General features: G+C 43.2%; 1 protein-coding gene across 1 annotated transcript; it reads right to left on the reverse strand.

The window, feature by feature from the left end:
* Positions 1–16,892: 16,892 nt before the first annotated feature.
* On the reverse strand, positions 16,893–19,243 carry nanos1 (nanos homolog 1). Its single transcript, XM_084698957.1, has one exon. It carries the CDS (start codon positions 19,126–19,128, stop codon positions 18,448–18,450), a length of 681 nt encoding a protein of 226 aa, XP_084555083.1. The 5' UTR covers positions 19,129–19,243; the 3' UTR covers positions 16,893–18,447.
* Between the last annotated feature and the right edge of the window lie 293 nt (positions 19,244–19,536).

Genomic DNA, 19,536 nt, shown 5'->3' on the forward strand with positions numbered 1-19,536 from the left:
TTACTATTGCAATTATTTTTTTTGAACAAATATTACAAATACAATGACAAATAGTAATTACTCAGATTAGTGCAAAATGTAATCATTGTTGTATATTGCAAAAATGTGCAATATACAAATAGCTAAAATTATGGAAATCTGAACTTGTGACCTCTTGATATTCTGTCAAATGCTCTACCCCTGAGCTATACCCATCCCAATTAAAAGCAATAACTATGGTTACATGTGATGACAAGGTTAATAACAGGGCTGAGTGTTCATATTTCCAGTTCTGGAACGCTTTAAGGATTTGCGGATGTCGACCGTGGACATGTTCAGGAATAACTCGGTGATGAACTGGGCTGGAAGATAATCCTGTGACTCTTACCTTTCTTCCACATGCTGCTGAATCGTCGCAACAGCTGAGAATCCTCACAGATGTGGGTTTCTGCAGCTACACTGTAATGCCCCACTCGTAAACACAGCCTTGAGTTGAGGAAATTGAATCCAAGAGTCACTCCCTTGCCTTCTCACATTACACACTGCAAGTAAAAACTAATATTTTATTCAATGGGAATATTTTCTGATACGTACATTACATGATATGCAAACAATATTGTATATTGTTGCTATCTTGTTTTTTTAGGAACTGGTTTGTGTTTTAAAAACTAAACAAAAACTATGTTTTTCAGTAGTCACACCAACAGATTTGCTTTCTTTTATTATTGACTTTTTCTCTGATCTTCATCGGCAGGCTTTGCAGTCATAAATTAGAGGCTAGTTTCTGTGTCTCGGCTTGTGTCGAGCTCTCGGCAGATCTGTGTGTTCTGTTTCTGAAGGTCACAGGCCCAGCCCTGTTAGAGAGCCAGGGCGGGAGGCCGTGGAGGCGGGGCTAAGCGGTAGGGGGGCGTGGCAAGGCAAGGCCAGCATGAGAGTGGCTACACCAGCCAGACGCTAGCTGACCCCTGCGGAGACAAGGCCGCATCAAGTTGCGACCGGCTCCCTTTGAAAAACAGTCAAGCCCCACTTGAGTGATTGGCCATATGGGTAACAGTGCCATCCAAGAACCCCCCACTGTGCCAACCATGGGGGGAAAGGGGGGGGGGGGGGTAGGAGTGGGGGGGGGGGGGCATGGCACACTCTCATCTCTCCCCCCAACCAGCCCACAGGGGTAAAGTAACGTCACACGTAAGTACCACCTCCTACAACACTGGTGTCCCACTGGTCAATTGGTTCTTGTTAGTTTTCCGTTTCCTAAGTGTTTAATGGTTTTCTCAGTAGGTGAGCAGACTGGGTGTAAATAAATATATATATATATATATATATATATATATATATATATATATATATATATATATATATATATATATGTAGGTCGCTGTGTGAGGTAACAGGCAGGAGGCATTCTTTAATGTGTGAGCACACTTCACAGGGAAATATGACTGACCTTTAAATCATTTCAGATGATTCAAGCTTGGCCTGAAATGATAACCACCATTTACGACCTGTTAATATTTTTAATGAGCTGGAGGATTGCACCTAAAGGTATGTGCATTTGGCACCCTCAAAGTGATTTATGGAGCCGAACAGGACAACATATTTCACGTCCTGTTTTTTTCCTTCTCTTGCTGTGATGTGCATGACTTGCCTGGGTGACCCTGGTTAACATACCACAACACGTACAGAATAGGCAACGAACCCAAGCCATGTGTGACATCACATGTGCGTCCGTGGAAGTTCAGCAGGCTACAGATACACTCACAGTCCAGCTCTTACCCACTTTTACTCTCTCTCACCCTCTCTCTCTGTCTCTCTCTCTCCCTCTTTGTCTATTTTGTTCTCTCGTTCACTCTCTCCTACACACACACACCAACACTCACACAAACACACACACACATACAGTATAAATATATTGGATTGCAAAGCAACTGGTCAATTTGATCTGGCAACCGGCATTTCCTGTGACAGATACACACTGGTTAAAAGCATTTGTAGGTGTCAACAGATAAAGACTCGTAAGAGAATGGCATCTGGCATATAGAAGACCCTGACGCCTTTTAGCGGTATTCATAGGCTTTATTACGTAAACCTCCATTAAACATGTCAGTTGGACCAGTTAGAATATTGTCAATACTGAAAGTTTCCAACACGGTCCTTATATGTAAGAAACCTCCAATGTTTTTGACATTCTCTGATGAAGCATGCCATTCCTGGCTGTAGTGCTTACGTGATTAATATGCTCACAATTGCTTTGGATCAAATACATGTATAGTATTGTATTATTCAATTCATGCTCAAAACCACATCATTGTGTTTGTAAGGAGGTGGTTGGATGTGTAGATTCTAAGCATGGCACTATGACTAAATTAATGTAGGCTCATGGATATTCTGGTGAGAAAGCGAGTAAAATTATGTTGGCCTGTCCAAAGGGGCTTCTTATTGATTTATTTCATCTTGATAACAAGAGTTGTAAAGTTATTTTAAGGAACCCCCTTCCCCCTCCACTGTCTACATCCCACCCCCTATCTGCCCCATCCTCTCTCTCCCACCCCCTGCCTCGCCCACTCTTTCTACCTCACCCCGTCTCCCCCACCCCCTGTCTCCTCCACCCTGTCAAACCCACAGCTGAGCATCTCACTGCTGTAGCTGGTTAAGCGGCACTGAAACCTTTTCGCTAGAGTAGTAAATCTCTTCGTCTGATATTTTCTTTGATTCCCCCCCACCCCCACCCCACCTCCCAACTTTACCCTCGATTAGCTCACACAAACTTGAAGCCTGTTGTTTTGCAGCGTCTACAAGGCAAGGGATTAAAATGGATAAGGAAGCAAAAAAGGATTTCAAATCTTATGGTGCAAATTTAGTTTCAGTTGTTTAGGTGTTTCCTTTCACTTGTTTCAATGAAAGAAAGGGATTCCACTCAGACTTAGACAAGTCCAGTACATGTGTTCTTTGTTTCACATGGTCTTTTTTTCAAAAATTTTAACACACCCATCTGGTCTATGCCAAAGTCACTCCCAAGTCATACAGATTTTCACTTACTGGTCTATGCCAAAGTCACTCACAGGTCATACAGATTTTCACTTACTGGTGATAGAAGTTTAACTTTTCAATATTTCCTCGAAGATTTGTTCCATAGCTAGTCCTTCACGTGTGCATCTGAAAGCTCCACCAGCTATGCACAAAATAAACTGTACATTTCCTGGTATTTCCTAGTAATTTGTCTTTGTAATTTACTATTATAGCACTCTTTAGCTATTTATTTAACCAATGCAAGGCCTTGTCACAAACATCATAGCAAGACATACCTAGCTAACATTAGCATTGTTTCTAAACCTGTTTGGGCACGGCTTTACACTCAGGTCAGTCCTAAACCAACATGTCATTATCGAAAGACTCACAAGTACACCAGGCTATGATCACAGTCTTGATCTCAGCGCTCAGAGTATTAGTTCTAAGTCGTGGATGGCGTGATCGTGATCCCCTCGTGACGATCAGGGGGACACGGTCACTTCGCTGTCGCAAATCTTCCACGTCTCGACCGGCAGTACATGTTCGGGAGGAGAGAGCCGGAGGGAGAGAGAGAGAAGCGCCCAGGGCTCCGGACCACATGCGACCCTTGTTTGCTCAGCCAATTGCACCCCTACCAGGGCAACAGTAACATGAAGCACTTAACAGCAGCTTGACAAAGGTCATAAACAGACCCAAGGTGTTAAACAGGTGCTGGAGGGGAGACAGAGAGAGAGGGAGGGAGGACAGAGAGGTTGAAAGTGTTTGTGGAGGATAGGAGAGAGGAGAAAGAGAAGAGAAGGAGAAATCTTTATGGGGTTCATTGAGCGAACTTTGACCTCTCACTCCCAGCAGGACGGTGTTGTAATAAATTGCCGGTCGTTAAGGGTCTGGACACCTCTTGGCACTCACTTCAAAAGAGACTGGAGGTTCTGCCTGTTAGCTATGGATTTAGCATGGCAGACGGACAGGTTAGGGTCCAATCGGCTTTTCATGCCTCCACATCTGGCTGGCAGCACCTTGCTGAAATTGAGACTTTGTCTCTCTTGATGTTTTCCTGTGACATCTTTATTAACGCTCACCGTTACCCATCCCTGCACGGTCACTCTCTCAGTCCTGCTTCTGCCTCATCTCCACCCCCCCCTGGTTTCCCCCACCTCCTCCTCCTCCACCCCCCGCTGCCACGACCCTCCCCGCACGTACGAAACCTTAATGTGAAACATTTGGGGTGTCTTCCGATCCCAGGTCCAGGCAAAGGTCCTGCTAAGTGGAACCTTGCGAACTCCTTCTCCTGGCCGAGGCGGCGGTCGAATCCATCCATCTTGAGGGGCTGAGAAAAGAGGAGCAGAGTAGACGAAGCTCCACACCTTGTCCACATTACCTCCGCCAGAGCCTTTTATGTTCCTCCTATCGATGAATCTATCTCGCCTGCGCCATGAGGTCACCGTCAAGTTATTGGTTAGCCTGGAAATGCCCTCCTCCCCGCAGCCCCGCTTGCCCCCCTTTACCACAACTCATGTGGAAAGAAAACGAGGCGGCGCGCGGGGGGGGGGGGAGAAAAAAAGAGAGAAAAATCATTTTTCGTCTCTCAAAACCTGACCTGTACAGCCACCCTTGTAGTCACCATCTCCACACAAAGGCCCTGGCATGAGCGCTGTGCTTACTGCAGGGCCTTAACAGGTGCACATGCTGACTTGGGAGCCAGGGGAAACACATAAATTACACGCCAGGCCAAATCACACAGTACTGTTGCCGTGTTAATCTGCCAAGAGCTTTGAAGGCTAGGACAAAGAATTAGGATTTCACCCTGGGAAAAAAAAAACTGATGTACTGGTCACCGTCAAAACAAGAAAGGAGAGTTTGTTTTGATATTATCTGAGACAGGGACCATAACCGTCAGTCAGTTTCTGAGACTGTATTTGTTGTATTTAGTCGGTTACAAAATCATTCTTGTTGATAGATATATGGTTGTGAATCAATGTTTTGGATCAATTGTGATTTGTGAAGTATTTTCAGAAGTTTGTTATGTAAACGGAACATGAACAAATGAATACCATTTCCTGCTCTGAATTTCCCTTTAAAGTCGATCCACAGGAGATCAACATCTAGTAAACGAGGCAGGTTCCTCCAAGCCTACAGGCAAACACGCATCTGTGTCCTTTGTGATTTCCTTCCACATTCCCGCCGACAGGCAGGAGTCAATGATATCGGTGATTGCTCTTGGCCTCTGTGATGTCGTACAGCCGGCGAGCTGACATATGACAGGCAGGCTTATTGTAGAGGGAGGGCTGTGATTGGTCTCTGGGTAGCAGAGCTTGCGGGCCGGTCTACGGGGCCTGTCATACAGAGACAAAGGCCTCGGCCCAGACACAAGACAGCCTCTACATTGGCAGCCCGCACCTTGGGGCGGGATGCTGTGCTAGAGGGCATGATGGCCGAGAGAGCCTCAAATACACACACACACACAGAAATATGTACACGCTAACAGACACCCACACAGAAACATTTACACACACAAACAGATAAACAGACACACAAACAGACACACAGTGAAACGTGCACACACAAACTGCCAACAAGAGTCAAATGTAATGATTAAATTGAGGCAATTAGTGGGAAAAGCAAGTTAAATGGGTGTGTGTTTGTGTGTGAAAAAGAGAGTAAGGGTGAGAACGAGAGAGAGAGAGAGAACGAGAACGAGAGAGAGAGAGAGAGAGAGAGAGAGAGAGAGAGAGAGAGAGAGAGAGAGAGAGAGAGAGAGAGAGACAGACAGACAGAGACAGAGACTGAAACACAGAGTGGAGGGGGACATTCAGCCTTTGTCTTTGACAGCAGATATAAATCATCACAATTATGGGCCAACCCCAGTGAACGGGGACAGGTCAGCTTCAGCCCACCAGGTTCAAGGTGTTTCCTGTTCATCCATGCCAGGCAGGGCAGCCAGGACCTCGTGTCCAGGGACAGAGACGGGAATGTGCCACAGCTTGCGCTGCTGTGTTCACACAAGCAGAGCGACTGGGCCCTGCAGGACATGTTGTGGCTCACACTGTCACGGTGGCTCGTGTGCTTTGGAGGAACACTGGATCAGGAATAATGTCCCAATTATCTCAGCCCTCAATAATATCAGCCCTTTGTGTATGTGTGTGTTTCAAAACAAGCTTTTTTTTTTAATACATTTTCTTTAAATGCTTCTCCAACATTTGTTGTGTATTAGCAAAAAAACGTAATAAAGTAAACTTCACATCGAAGCGAATTATTGAACTTCCTGGCGTTGTATACGAGCACACGTCCACTGCAGTTTCTTCAATCTTTTTTCTTTCTTTTTTCTTCCTTTTCGTCTTTTCTTTTGAGACCATCTGACTGTTTTCCTTTTATTCTCTTCATTCTTTATTTCGTTTTGTGTGTGTGCTTGTGTGCGTGTGTGTGTGTGTGTGTGTGTGAGGGGAGCGCAGGACAGGGGGAAATTGGTGTAATGAATTTAGGGCACCCATGCTTGCTGATGCGATCCTCCCTCTGCAGCTCTCGACCATTAATCTTCCGCACTCTGTCAGAACAAAATGTGCCCACAATAGGCAAAGGGGGAGCTCAAATTGACTACCAATTACGCGCCTGTGAATAAAGGATATGCAGAAGGGGGGGGGCGCTCAGTATGGTTCAGCAGGAACGTTTATTTTAACCCCGTGAGCGCAGAAGCTTCAAGGCCTGGAGATGGAGTGTATCTCCACTCGAGGGTGAAGGCCCCTTCTTTCGTTTCCCCTCGTTTACCCGGCGACCTGGTGGTGGAGGTGGTTCTCACCACCATGGGGTAGAAACAGCCAGCGTGTCCTTCACGGCGGTGATCTCTCTATCTCATGCTCTCTGGAAAGCTTTCAGGAGATTGCTCTCCTTCAAAGTAAATATTTACTGTATGGTCGCAGGCTCACTGTTTTGTTTTCATCACTGAGGTCTTTTGAAAGGGTGTTGCGGAAGGTAAAGAAACATCTGACAAATGAGCGTGCTGATGTCTCCTGCTACGCATCATAATAATCACCTGTCTTTATGAAACAAAACATCAAGTATTCAGCTGCACAGATTGTTCATATGTTTCCCTATTTTACAAAGGATTACGGACCCTCGCAGCTGAAACAGTTCAACCTTAATCAAATGTTTTTCTGTAATACATGCATTTTTTAACCTTATGGTTTTTATTATCTTGGTGTTCATATGATTATCATGGAAATATGACAAGAACTAATATGCCTTCTAATCACAGCTGATTACATTCAGGGGTAATTTAGCTATTGGAGGTATTGGTTCCTTTGAATTAAACCCACACCCTCTTAACAAGTCCATTACACGAAGGGTGTGCGTACGTTTGCTCCAAGAGCATGAACACAAGCAGGGGATAAGTCAGATGTCTTAACGAAGTTTGACTTTCAGGCATCAAAAGCTTAAATATGAGCCTGTCTGATGTTATGCAGAGTTTATAATTCCTCTGCAAAGTTTCACAGCTAAAATAACAGGTTTGGAGGCTGTTTGTTGTTGAAATGTGTGCTTGTGGCTTTGGGGGAATTTTTCTACACTCACTGAGGGAAGAATGCCTGGAATGAGGTGGGAGATATGTGATACTGTCAAATCTATCAAACTCGTTTTTTTTCCCACAATTAGCTGTTGCGTGCATGGGGTTTTGAAAGAGGTAAGAATATTTGGCTTATCTTATATTGTGAAGGGTGTGATGCACTGGCTATTGCCATGGCACTTAGTGAGTTGACTGACGGTCATAGATAGCGAAAGTATGGTGTTGCAGAGAGATAGAGAGATAGAGAGACACAGACACACAGACACACTAACAGACAGACACACTAACAGACAGACACACACAAACAGACAGACAGACAGACAGACACACAAACAGATACACAGACACACAAACAGACAGACACAGACACACAGACACACACAGACAGACAAAGACACACAGACAGAACGATGATCCCTGTCAGTGAGCCGATGGATGACGTTGTGTTGGGAGATGATAGGAGTTTAGTCAGCCAGTTGGTCGGGGTCACCCAAAAGTCATCCATTAAAGGTCTCTATTCGAGGTGGCAAGGAACAAGCACCAATCCAGTCTATCCCCTGTCCCTCTCTGTCCCTCTTTATGAAACAACCAAAACCAGCACGCAGGGTGAGGTGGGAAAGACAGTCATTCTGGCCTGGTGGGTTCTGGACTGCGATGGATACGATGTGGAGGTTAACTCCATGGAAAGAAGCCTAGTAGGAGCTGCTGCATGTTACAGTATGACGCCAAGTCTTGATTTCTCTGTCTGGTTGTGATTGAGACCACACTGCCACCTACTGAAATCGGAGGTCTGGGACTGCCAGGTTTCAGCTCGCAGAATCACCCACTTTTAAAATCTAAATTTCAATGCTTTGTTTGCTCATCAAACCAAGGTGCCCAGACAGCACTATTTTGTATTCTCACATGTGCATGTTCCATGTTACATTACAGTACACACATGACATTTACATTCTTATTTATTTAGCAGACACTTTTATTTCACAACACACTGTACTTTCCTGTCTGTACGAGGGGAACCATGGAATCGTCTTTCACGTTTGCTAAGAATGCACACAGTCTGCTAAATTAACTGAGGTAGATGGGGTGGGGCACCCCAAGGCCTTATCTGGGTTCAAATCCGATCCGGGCCTTATGTTGCATGTCATCCCCTCTCTCTCTCTGCCTATTCTCTCTTGCAGTGAACATTCAAAATAAATAAAGGCATAAATATACCTAAAATATATCTCAAAACTGACAGAAGTTACGGGTGCTGATCTGTTGGCATCTGTGAAAGCCTCTGTGAGACTACTTGTAAAAAAAAGGGGCTCCGCAAATAAAAATTTGATTTGATTTAATCGAACTAAACAGAGATCCTGAGCAGGGGCTGCGTACCACATCTCCCTGCTGGGAGGCCTCAAGGAGGCGGTCTCTTCTCTCGACGGCCTGCTCTGAGGGAAGGAGACATCAATCTCTCACTAATTCCTTCAAGTGTGAAAGGGTCCTTGTGGTCCAGGGCTGTACGTATTGTAACAGGGGAGAAGAGGAGGAGAGGAGGAGGAGAGGAGGAGGAGAGGAGGGCCCAGGACCCATGCACCGTGGTCCTGCAGGGGCCACCTGACAGGGAACCAGATGGCGGCAGAATTACCCCAACAAAGGCTATCTAATTAGGGGGACAATGGAGGGAGGGTGGAGCAGCCTGCCAAAAGCCTGCATGATGGAGGGATGGAGGGATGGAGGGAGAACGAGGGGGCAGCCGGGCAAGCCGTCTGGGACCGAAGCTAGTCAATTGCCTACCTACCCTACCCTCCCCATACACACACATGCACCCACGTGCGTGCACACACACACACTCCCTCCTCACCCCCATCCTCCTCCTGGCAGTAATATAAAGGCCTATGACTTTATTACCTCTCATTAACACACATTAGACCACTTGAGCCCCCTGAATGGCGATGACAAATTGAATTAAGCATTTGGAAACAAGTCAGTCCCCACCCATGGCCAGCCTGCCACCATATTGCGCTAAACATTCATGGAGGGAAGCCATAAAGAAGCCTGCTATTATGTCTTTGAGAAGCTGTGAATGGTTAAATTCCTCTGGAAATGATGGAGATACCAGGGCCTGTGAGATGAGTTAAGCCTGGCGAGTTTAAGTGTGCTATATTATGGAATGTGGCAGATGGTTTAGTCTTAAAAATACTTTTTATGTGAGCTTTAGAATTGTGAAGTGGGGTGAGTGTGATGACAGGGATTGATCAAATGAAACATAACGAATTTGTGTTTTTAGTAAATTTACTAAGTAGTGTATATATACTTTTAAAAATTCTAAATCTAAAACCCAGACACAATGTAGTTCCTACTGTTGTACATAAAGTACTATTTAATTAATAGTCATTTAAATAATTTATGTAATAGCCTATAAAAATTATAGCTAGTTAAGACAAATTAATTACATGAAATTATAAAATAAATTAAACAATACCCAATTTTTTTACATTTACTTTTATGAGTTTGTTTATAACAGACCAGATGCATGGTTGTGCATGTACAATTGCGGGATTCCATCAGTTATGAAGGCGGGTTAAGACTGACATCTTGTGGAACTTAGTGACACTGCTCTGATTGCAACAAGCCTACTTACCCATGGCCAATCTTTCACAACAACGGATGTTTTGGTATTCATATTTACAAATGTCTTAAAACCATGTTCTGTTGGTTAGATACTGCTACGCTATCAAGGCTTTAAGATGAAAACACGTTTTAATAAATTCTGATCATTGAAGATGATAATTATTATAAATATTTATTCAGAAGAAGTTTTGATCCCAAGTGACATTCAAGAACGATTTTCATCTACAACCTCTTGACATGCAGTCAAATGCTTTATATGGAAGCAAATCAGTGGCATCATGTTTCTAATTTTAAAAGGAATTGAACACTTAATATTGAAATTTAAACACCACTGAATGTGGTGGTTTTAAAATTCACCTCTTTAAAAAGGAAATATGAATTTATTTCAATGTAAGAAAAAAATTCTGATCCAAAAATGTAAAGTTTGGAAATTCCGGTAGCTCAAAGGCACTTTCAAGAGCTCACCAACATTAATCACAAAAAAAGCAGTTCCAGGTTATTTTCATAAAATATAAGCTTAAATCATTGTGCAGTCATGTTGTATTCTTCATTATTAATTTTCACTAGCAACCATTCATAGTAAATAATAATAGTATCTTAATACCTAACAGCCCAATTCATTAAAGACACAAAGTTCAGTCAGCGACATGTTTTGTTTTATTGCACGTCACTCTGTGAGGCATGCAACTCCGCCTCCGCCTCAAAAAACATGCGGTGAATATTACATTTTAATTCTGACCGCTTAGCTGGTGGGAGTCTTTTGAGCGCAGGGAGAAGGCTTTTAAAAAAAAGGTAATCCTCATCCTCTGCTTGGGGGGTCGGTTGAGAAGCAGGTGCTTGTGCTCTTTTGAGAGCAACAAGAATCAGCACCCTCTTTCGACCAGAGGATGCTGGGGTCTGGCTACTCAATGTAGCCTGACTAACAGTGGAAGCTCTGGCCTCACTGGCAGGAGATTCTGGCTCGCTGTCTGGCTGTCTGGCTGTCTGCTCTACCTCCAGAAATGGAGCCAGGAACCCCATCAAAGCAGCATACTTCCAGGGTTTGTGATTAGTCAGGCCTGCTCCACACCTGCTCAACTCTTTCTCTCTGTTCTTCTCCCTTTTGTAGCTGTCCAGTAAATATTTAAATGTTTCTTTGCAAACCTCAGCTAGAAAGAAATTATTTGAAAACTGTTTAATAAACATATCCGTTGACATGTGTAAAAACGTTTGATTATATTACTCGAAGGCTCTGCGAATCAGTCGATATGACTAGTAGGGAGTCCCAGCCGGGCTGGCTAGCTTTGCTAGTTACCACAGAACTAACTAACATCACGCTAGAGCTAATGTGACAAGACTGAATTTGAAAGTACAAAAAACCCACCAGGAACACCGACATCATCGGCGACCCTGCGCCATGCATCATTCTTTTTGTTAACGTCTAAGTATGAAAACAGAGAAGCATCGAACAGGACTGGGTACGCAGCCACACAAACGATTAGTTTCTCCTCCATCTTGAAACTGGAAGGTAGAAATGTTTACCATGGTTGCTACATTACGAAAAACAAGAAAACCATCCGATTGGCCATCGCTCGCGAAAATCGCTCCTCATTTGCATAAAGTTGAGAAAATCTCAACTCTGTCGCGTCGCTACCCACAATGCACCACGCAAGCGATTCGCCTGGATCCATAGAAAATGAATGGAAAACATGTTGTCGCTCGCATCGCTTCGCTGCAGTGTAAACGCACCGTAAAATTGAGAAAATCTCGAATCGCTTTGATTGCGTCGCTACAGCACGCAATCGATTTGCCTGGCTCCATTGAAAATTAATGGAAAGTATCGTGTCGCTTGCATCGCGTCGCTGTAGTGGACACCCACTGCTACTTTCCATGAGATGAGAGAGTGAGGCCTTTCAAGTATCTGTTCATGGCTGAAAACCGTTCCACCATCCACGTGGTGTGGTCGTGTTGTGCATTGCGGATCTGTTTCGGAAAGCATAAGATGACCGTGGAGAACAACGACCCCTAGTGGTCAACAAACAACCTTGCAGCTCATTTCTCCCTATGGAGAAGAGGTTCACTCTGAATTCCTCCTTCCAAGGTTGCAACGGGTTTTTTTTTTGGGGGGGGGGGGAGTTTTCCTTTGTCTTTTTGATATTTAGGTTGGTTATAGTTGCTAATTTGTGGGCATCTGTAAACACCATGTGACATTGCTTGCAGACAGGACTACACAAAGAAAATGCGTGAGATTTGATTCAGGTCCCTTGAAGTCAAGTAGACTCTTAGACCAACGAGCAAAGATGCATATTGAGTACTGCAGCTCATCAATTTCTACATCTTCATCAAACATGTTTAAAAATGTAGTATTCCCTTGAAAGATTGCAAAGATTGTAATATGGTACAGTGGTCTTTAATTGAATGCCAATTCATAGAAATGATGACAAAGCATTATCCTCATAATATTGCATTAAAACCCCATATAGTTTCATTTATTTTGAAGTACTTTGACATATTACCTGAAAATGGCTTTCACTATCAAAACATAATTTACATTTAGTCATTTTAGCAGATGCTCTTATCCAGAGCGACTTAGATTAAGTACAGGGACAATCCCCCTGAGGAAAGTAGGGTGAAGTGCCTTGCCCAAGGACACAACGTCATTTTACCCGGTTGCCAAACTGGCAACCTTCTGATTAATAGCCCTATTCCCCAACCGCTCAGCCATCTACAGGCAAATTGTCTTCAATCCCTTCTTTATCAACTTCCCAACACTAGATGGTGCTGCAGTACAAGGGGATGTTACACTGACATACCATAATTTCCATCTGTAAATGACACCATAGAAACAGCAGATGTAAAAGGCTGCCATCTGGGAGTCTTATCGAGACGGAATTGGATTGAGCTTCCCTGTGTTCTGTTCCAATGCTGACCTGCAGGGGGTGATGTTGCTGCATGTTTCAGGCATGGCAGTCGTCAGGTCTTATTTCCTATAAAAGCTATGCAGTGGCCGGGCCTGGTATCCACCTGGAAGCAGTACAAAAGCACAGTTGTGCAGGAAGCTTTTGCAATTTCCTCTCGCTTGCGTCACAAACGTGTTACTGTGCCTCTCACCCCAAACCACAACCACATGGAACGTTGATGCAGCTCTGGAATTTTCCCACTAACACAAATACATACGGACAAGACTTAGGAATTCTACTGAGGCACTGAATGTATTTCACCTTTTCTTAAATGAAAGGTGAAAATAATTAGCTGCTTTCTCCACACTTGCAGTTTGGAGACATGCCATCAAAGATTTAGTGTGGTTCCTCATTATGCTTGATAACGGTTCATTAGGAAATGCCGTTTCAATTACTGTACCGCAACTGACATAACTGCAGTCAATTCACGGGCCCTGCCTACTCAAACCCTATTAAGAGAAATGTTCAAAGCTAAACTAACACGTTAACCATTTGTTGTTTCTTAAGCGGTATTTTCTTTCACAAGTACACAAAATGGTTGTTTTATTTCAGGTCTGTTGATGCTACCTAACATCTTCCAGTTCAAACACCAAGAACTGGGTAGTTTTATTTGAAGGAACCAGAGTGAAGGAATTATCCAGGCAAAACAACGTAGGGTGTGCCGGGAGAGTTCTGTGGTCTACAAAGACCCGGGATAATAGAAAGAAGGGCTGGAGTGGAGAATGAGGAAGGCAGGAAGGGAGTGCTAGGAGGGATGTCATGGTTGTGTTCATGGTCCCCGACTGACTGGTCTCAGGTGTGTTGGGGTTGGCAGACGAGGACACTGTTTTTAAACTTTTTAATCGCTTTTTTCACAGTTTTTATACTGTTATTATGTTGGTATTACACTTAGGTTGTTATTACACTGTTCTTATATTGTTATTACACTGTTATTGTGTTGTATTACACTGTTGTTACACACATGCAGGAGGGAGATGTTCAAAATTGTCTGCATCAAAATAGGATTCCTGGCGAATGCGCTGCATGTCTATCGTGTATTTTTTGCATTAATGCATTAATATGATGTGAGGTCCAGTTTCCAGTGTGACACTAAAACAGGTTAATGGCTACTTTTTACTTAAGTATATGTCAGAGCCCATACTTCTTTACTTTAACTTGAAAAGCTGTAGTCAGTACTTCAACTTTTACTAGAGTCTATTTAAACATGAGTATCTGTACTTCTACTTGAGTGAAGGATGTGTGTTCTTTTGCCATGAATAAAAAAGTCTGCTAGATGAATAATGTGGATGGTTTAGTGCAGTGCATGTGTATTGAGGTTGTTCCTTTTGGCATCACCTTCACATCTAAACTCAGTAATGTCTGTCCATGCAGTTGATCTTTGTTGAACAAGGATGTTTTTGTAGTACTCTGCATCGCCACAAGAGGAACTTAGTCACTGAGGAGCCAAGAGTGAACAAGGACCTTGTTATAGTAAAGATATGAACCTTTCAGACAGTGACAGCAATTACGTTCATCTAGTGGGGTGATTTTACACCTGTGTGACCGAGTCCACTATGTAAGCTATGATGTGTGGGAACATCGTTTAAGAAAAGCTTGTTTCAGAACATGAATTTGCTCTTATGATCCTTGATATTCAGCAGTACATTCTATATGTACAATTTGGATGAAAGTGTCTGCTAAATGAATCAAATGTAACATCTCAGGATATTAATATGAGGGTGTCCTTCTTACCTTCTTCCTACCCTCCGGTTCCGCTGTTTCATTCTACCCTCACGGAGCATCTACAGAAGCAACGAACTCTGGGGGAACCAATCCATGTTTAACGTTGAACAGGTAGAGCAAATTCTCCTGTCTCATATTTTCATGTGTTTTTTACGATGGTGCCGATGTGTGTTTAGGGGGGGGGGGGGGTCTTGGTCGACATGCTTCTGGTTCTGTGTAGCAGAAATAGCGAGCCGTGTGATTGTGTGACGTGTCAGAGTAACTACTACAATCTGGTTCCTACCTCGCATGGCAGCTTCCAGAGAAGCAACACCTGGGTTACAACTGAGGGAGGAACGGCGCGCTGGGAGCAAGGCGTCGCTGCTTTGATCATCCCGTGTTTTCAGGGGATGGGTGTAGCTCAGTGGTTGGGCATTCACCTGTAGATCAAGAGGATGCAGGCGCTAATCCCTCTCTGCAAGGCCCTCTGGATGAAAGTATCTGCTGAACGAATACATCATGTAGTTGTTATCCATCTAGCCGTGAGGTTGGGATGAGTTCGGTAGTGATCAGACCGTGACAAAAACAAGAGGCTTGAAGCGGGGCTGAAATACGACACAGACAAACTTAAGACGGGGAGGATTTGGGTCAATGGTAGAGAATTTGACTGCAGTTTAAGAGATAGTGGCTTGAAATTTCACCCTGTATGTCATTTTATCAAATCATATTTGTTCTGTAGAATTCACAGAATCTGAGGTATTACCAGACTGATTATTCTGTGTCAAAACGCACAATAACTTACCGACACCCAGTCGTAATCCTACTATGAGAGTTATATGTATCTCATGAATGGTAAAACTAACTACATTACGCAAACCCTGTCTGCAGAGCAGCTAATGGGCAATGGTGTTTGGGGAATAAGGCCTGTTAGACGGCCATGTTGGTCTGAAATTATACCCGCCAGCCTTCTGCACCACTGTTCTCTGCAAGATAAATCCCTGTTGCACTTAGTATTCATCCATTTTTAATGCTGGGGCCTCAGCTGGAGAAGAGAGCAGAGGGGAGGGAAGAGAAGGGAGGGGAGAGAGGGGAGAGGGAGGCAGGGTTGAGAGGGAGGCAGAGGGGAGGGAGTAGAGAGAAAAATGGGAGGCAGAGAGGAGAGGGAGAGAGAACTGGAGGAAGGTGTGGGTGAGTCTGCCCCAATGCAGAGAGGAGGGAGAAGGGATGAAACCGTCTAAAAATTGATACATGTCAAATGTTAAACTTCAGGACTCAAACTGATTCTGTTTGCAACAGACGCCAACAGGTGTTTTTGTAGTTTTCTACTTTATATAGAAAGCCCATCATATTTTCTGTTATCAATTCATTGTGTGTTTCTTAAACAGTGACAGTATGCAGCCTCTCTGTGGTATCAGATCTGGGTCTTTTGTTACTGGGAATCAGGTCACCAGGTTATCATACCTCTGCAATATAATGAGGTCATACTGGAGCATTGTAATGGTGTCACACAGGTTCATGACAAGTATTCGTATCTTGGAATACTGCCGGTCTTGGATCTCAGCACTGCCCTCCTCTTCCCTTTGAATTCCCTCTTTCTGAAATGGACTCAGAACTGATTAGTTTCAACTGCCTGGCCAGATGGGAGGTGGAGAGGCAGGGGGAGTAGTTCACTAGTCTTCAGAGCAAACATGATCCGTTTTAATGGCTAGGCTCCGGCCTAGACATTCCAGGGTGGGCAGGCTTCATAAACAACAGGCAAGTACACTGGACAACCATAGGGCTTTGTTCTGGTCTGAAATGGGCTCTCTGCCTGCTCTTTATAAACTTCAAGATAGGAGGAATAGAGCTTTCCATCTGCTCAAGTAGGAGTAATTAGGTTGGAACCTTAGAGGGACATGACAAGGGAAGGGAAAGAATTGAATTCTGTACAAAATGGTGTCATATGATATTGAAGTTAGATGAAAAAGATACCGCTTGTAAATTCAGCAATGATAGTGGTTCTATGAAGTTTGTTAGCTAAGAGTCGGTTAAGATTCAAGCATGACTTGAATTTGAGATGAGATGAACATGTGGTAAATATAAATAACAAAATTCAACAATTGTTTTATTTTCTTGTTCATTTAATCAAAAAGCTCTGTTAAAAGTGGCAAATTCTCAATTGCTTGCAATATAATCCATTGTCTTGTACACTCTCAAGAATGTAACATTGAACAACTAAACTTAAAAAGTATGGGTATCATTATTTACAGACAATCACCTTTGGGTGAACAACGCTTATATCTTCTTGGAAATTCACTTCCGTAATGCTTGATGCAAGAAAGGAAAAATACAATTATGTTATACAAAGATCAAAAATACTATTAAAAACCCTTATAAATGGCAGCACTGTTATTATTAAACTGCTGTTGACATTTCACATGTAAGTACAAAATCCTGCTGAGGTAGCACCCTCTGAAGTCACTTGAAATGTTCAAATACTGGATAAACATCACTCAACTTATATACAGTATACAGCTCCTTTCTTACTTACTTCATTAAACTGTATTCCTTTGGTAAACATTACTGTCAAATGTGCAGTCCTGCAAGTGACACTTGTAATCGTACATTCACAATCTTTCTGCATCTTTTTTGGATTGATTCTGGTAAATAATGCAAATAAACAGGGGTAATACATTGTTTAAGAAAAGCTTGTTTAATAACATTCATTTGCGCTTGTCTCTATCCTTAGTCCTTTGCTGAGCACTCAGTTCTCCGGTGAACATTTTATAGGACAATGTCAACAACAACTTTATATGGCTGTTATTGAAAAATGAAAGTCTAATGAAAGAAATACTTTAAAAAAAAAAAAGCTTTATCCAGTGTGTTACTCTATCTTCAGAATGTAAACATTAATATAATCTATATTGGGGTACTGGCTGTTCATGAATTCGGGTGATGACTGTCCGTGACATTGGAGTTGAAAGTTATTTGGCTTGGCAACACTGATTATGGAGTTACTCAGAGAACAGGGGGAACAACAGAGGCTACATTGTGTTGTTGAGGTGGGAGGGGGGTCTACACATATTAAATGTCAACTTCAGAGCGAGCTGGAAATGATGTGGTGCACGAGCAGGCAGAGAGAGGAATGAGGAAACGGGAGTTATACCCTAGTCATACATACAATTTAAATGTGAATAGATTTCATTAATTGAACATTCTTGAGCTTGTTTAATGGCAAACATAACTTTGGTTTTCAAAGACAGATAAACAAGTAAGCTTAGCTTACAGTAAAGAATACTTGTGAAAACATGACAGTCACACCCGCTGCAAAACGATGTCTTCCCTACACGGAACATCCTTCTCATCTCTCATTTATTCACACGCTGCGATTATATGTGATCTCATATGAACAATCATATGGCTACACACTAAGAAAGATATAAACGTAAATTATAACTCATAAAATAAACTATGTGAATAAAGTAACTATAAAAATATACCAGATCTTGGAAAAACAAGAATATAATCCATTTTAGTTTTTGTTGTTGTTTTGTTTAAGAAATCATAGCCTTATCAGTTTGGACTGAGATATAAGCTATGGCCGCAATCGAAACAGTCATCTGAAAATTGTTCAGTGCAATTAAATTTAGTTTATTTAATCGTTTAAAAATCTCTCTAGAATATTTTCATTCGCTTACCACCCACTGCCCTACCTCCCTTTAATGGTCTCTGGGATGGTTGATCTTTGGAGAGTGGACAGTACTTTATTGTGTGGGCATTATCCCCGTTAGCACTGCAAAGGGGACAGGTATATGCCCGGAGAATAGGGCACACAACCCTCCCGTCCGGAGTCTTCAGAACGTGGGAGCCGTACACCTCCTCCGGCGCACCGTTATTCCGGCAGAAGACGCAGATTTTGGGCTCCTGTTTATTCCTGGAAGTTGGTTTGCGCATCTTCCTCTCCATGCCGAACAGATCAAATCCCGCCATGCTTCCCCCAAGACTCAAATCCCTCTCTGGGAACGGAACACCAGCGATTTGGTTTTGAAACGGGCTAAGGATTGAGAAGCGCTCCTTCAAGTCAAGGATGGTGGTTGGTGGAGGGCTTGCGGACGGACAACAGCAGTCCAGGTGGCCGCCTTCACCGCTGGCCGCGATTACGCACGCACATGTCGGAGAGTCATCCAAGCCCAGCGTTGCTTTCAGAGACTCGGTGATTGAGTTGGGACTCTGTGGCATACTGTGCCTGTTATTCTTCGTGACCAATGTCGAAAGACCAAGATAGTCGTTCCAAAAATTGAATGTGTAGTCATAAGGGCTTCGCGCATTCAAATAGTTATGATTGAGAAAATCCATGTTCGCTTGCTTTTCTTCAAAATCAACAATGTAATCCTCTAAGTTTCTGCAGTCACAGTTCACAGTTCTTTTCCAGAATGTTTGGTAGACAGCGACCGCTCCAGTGTTTTGTGTATGAACGCTTGTACGACAGGCTCGCTGCTTATAAAGAGAAGGAAAACTGAAAGAAGGGCGGGGCTCTTCAAACAGAGTTTATGATCAGGTTGAGGGCATGCGTCCCCGAGGCTGTGCCTTATACAGGAGAATACTCTACCCTATGTTGATACCTAGGCACATTTACAGCGTTAAAGCAGCTCACATTACGCTATGCATACAGTAGTTGTCAAATACAAAGATGTATGTAATGAATACAGCTAGCAGTTTTGCGCGTACCCGGAGAATGTGTCTTCATAGAGCGATCTTTTAGAA

The sequence above is a fragment of the Hypomesus nipponensis genome, chromosome 1, assembly GCF_054491055.1.
Source record: "Hypomesus nipponensis isolate SF chromosome 1, ASM5449105v1, whole genome shotgun sequence".
Taxonomy (NCBI): Eukaryota; Metazoa; Chordata; class Actinopteri; order Osmeriformes; family Osmeridae; genus Hypomesus; species Hypomesus nipponensis.

Coding starts and splice junctions, on each gene's coding strand:
- nanos1 (XM_084698957.1), bottom strand. CDS start 19,128: ATGGATTTTCTCAATCATAACTATTTGAATGCGCGAAGCCCTTATGAC.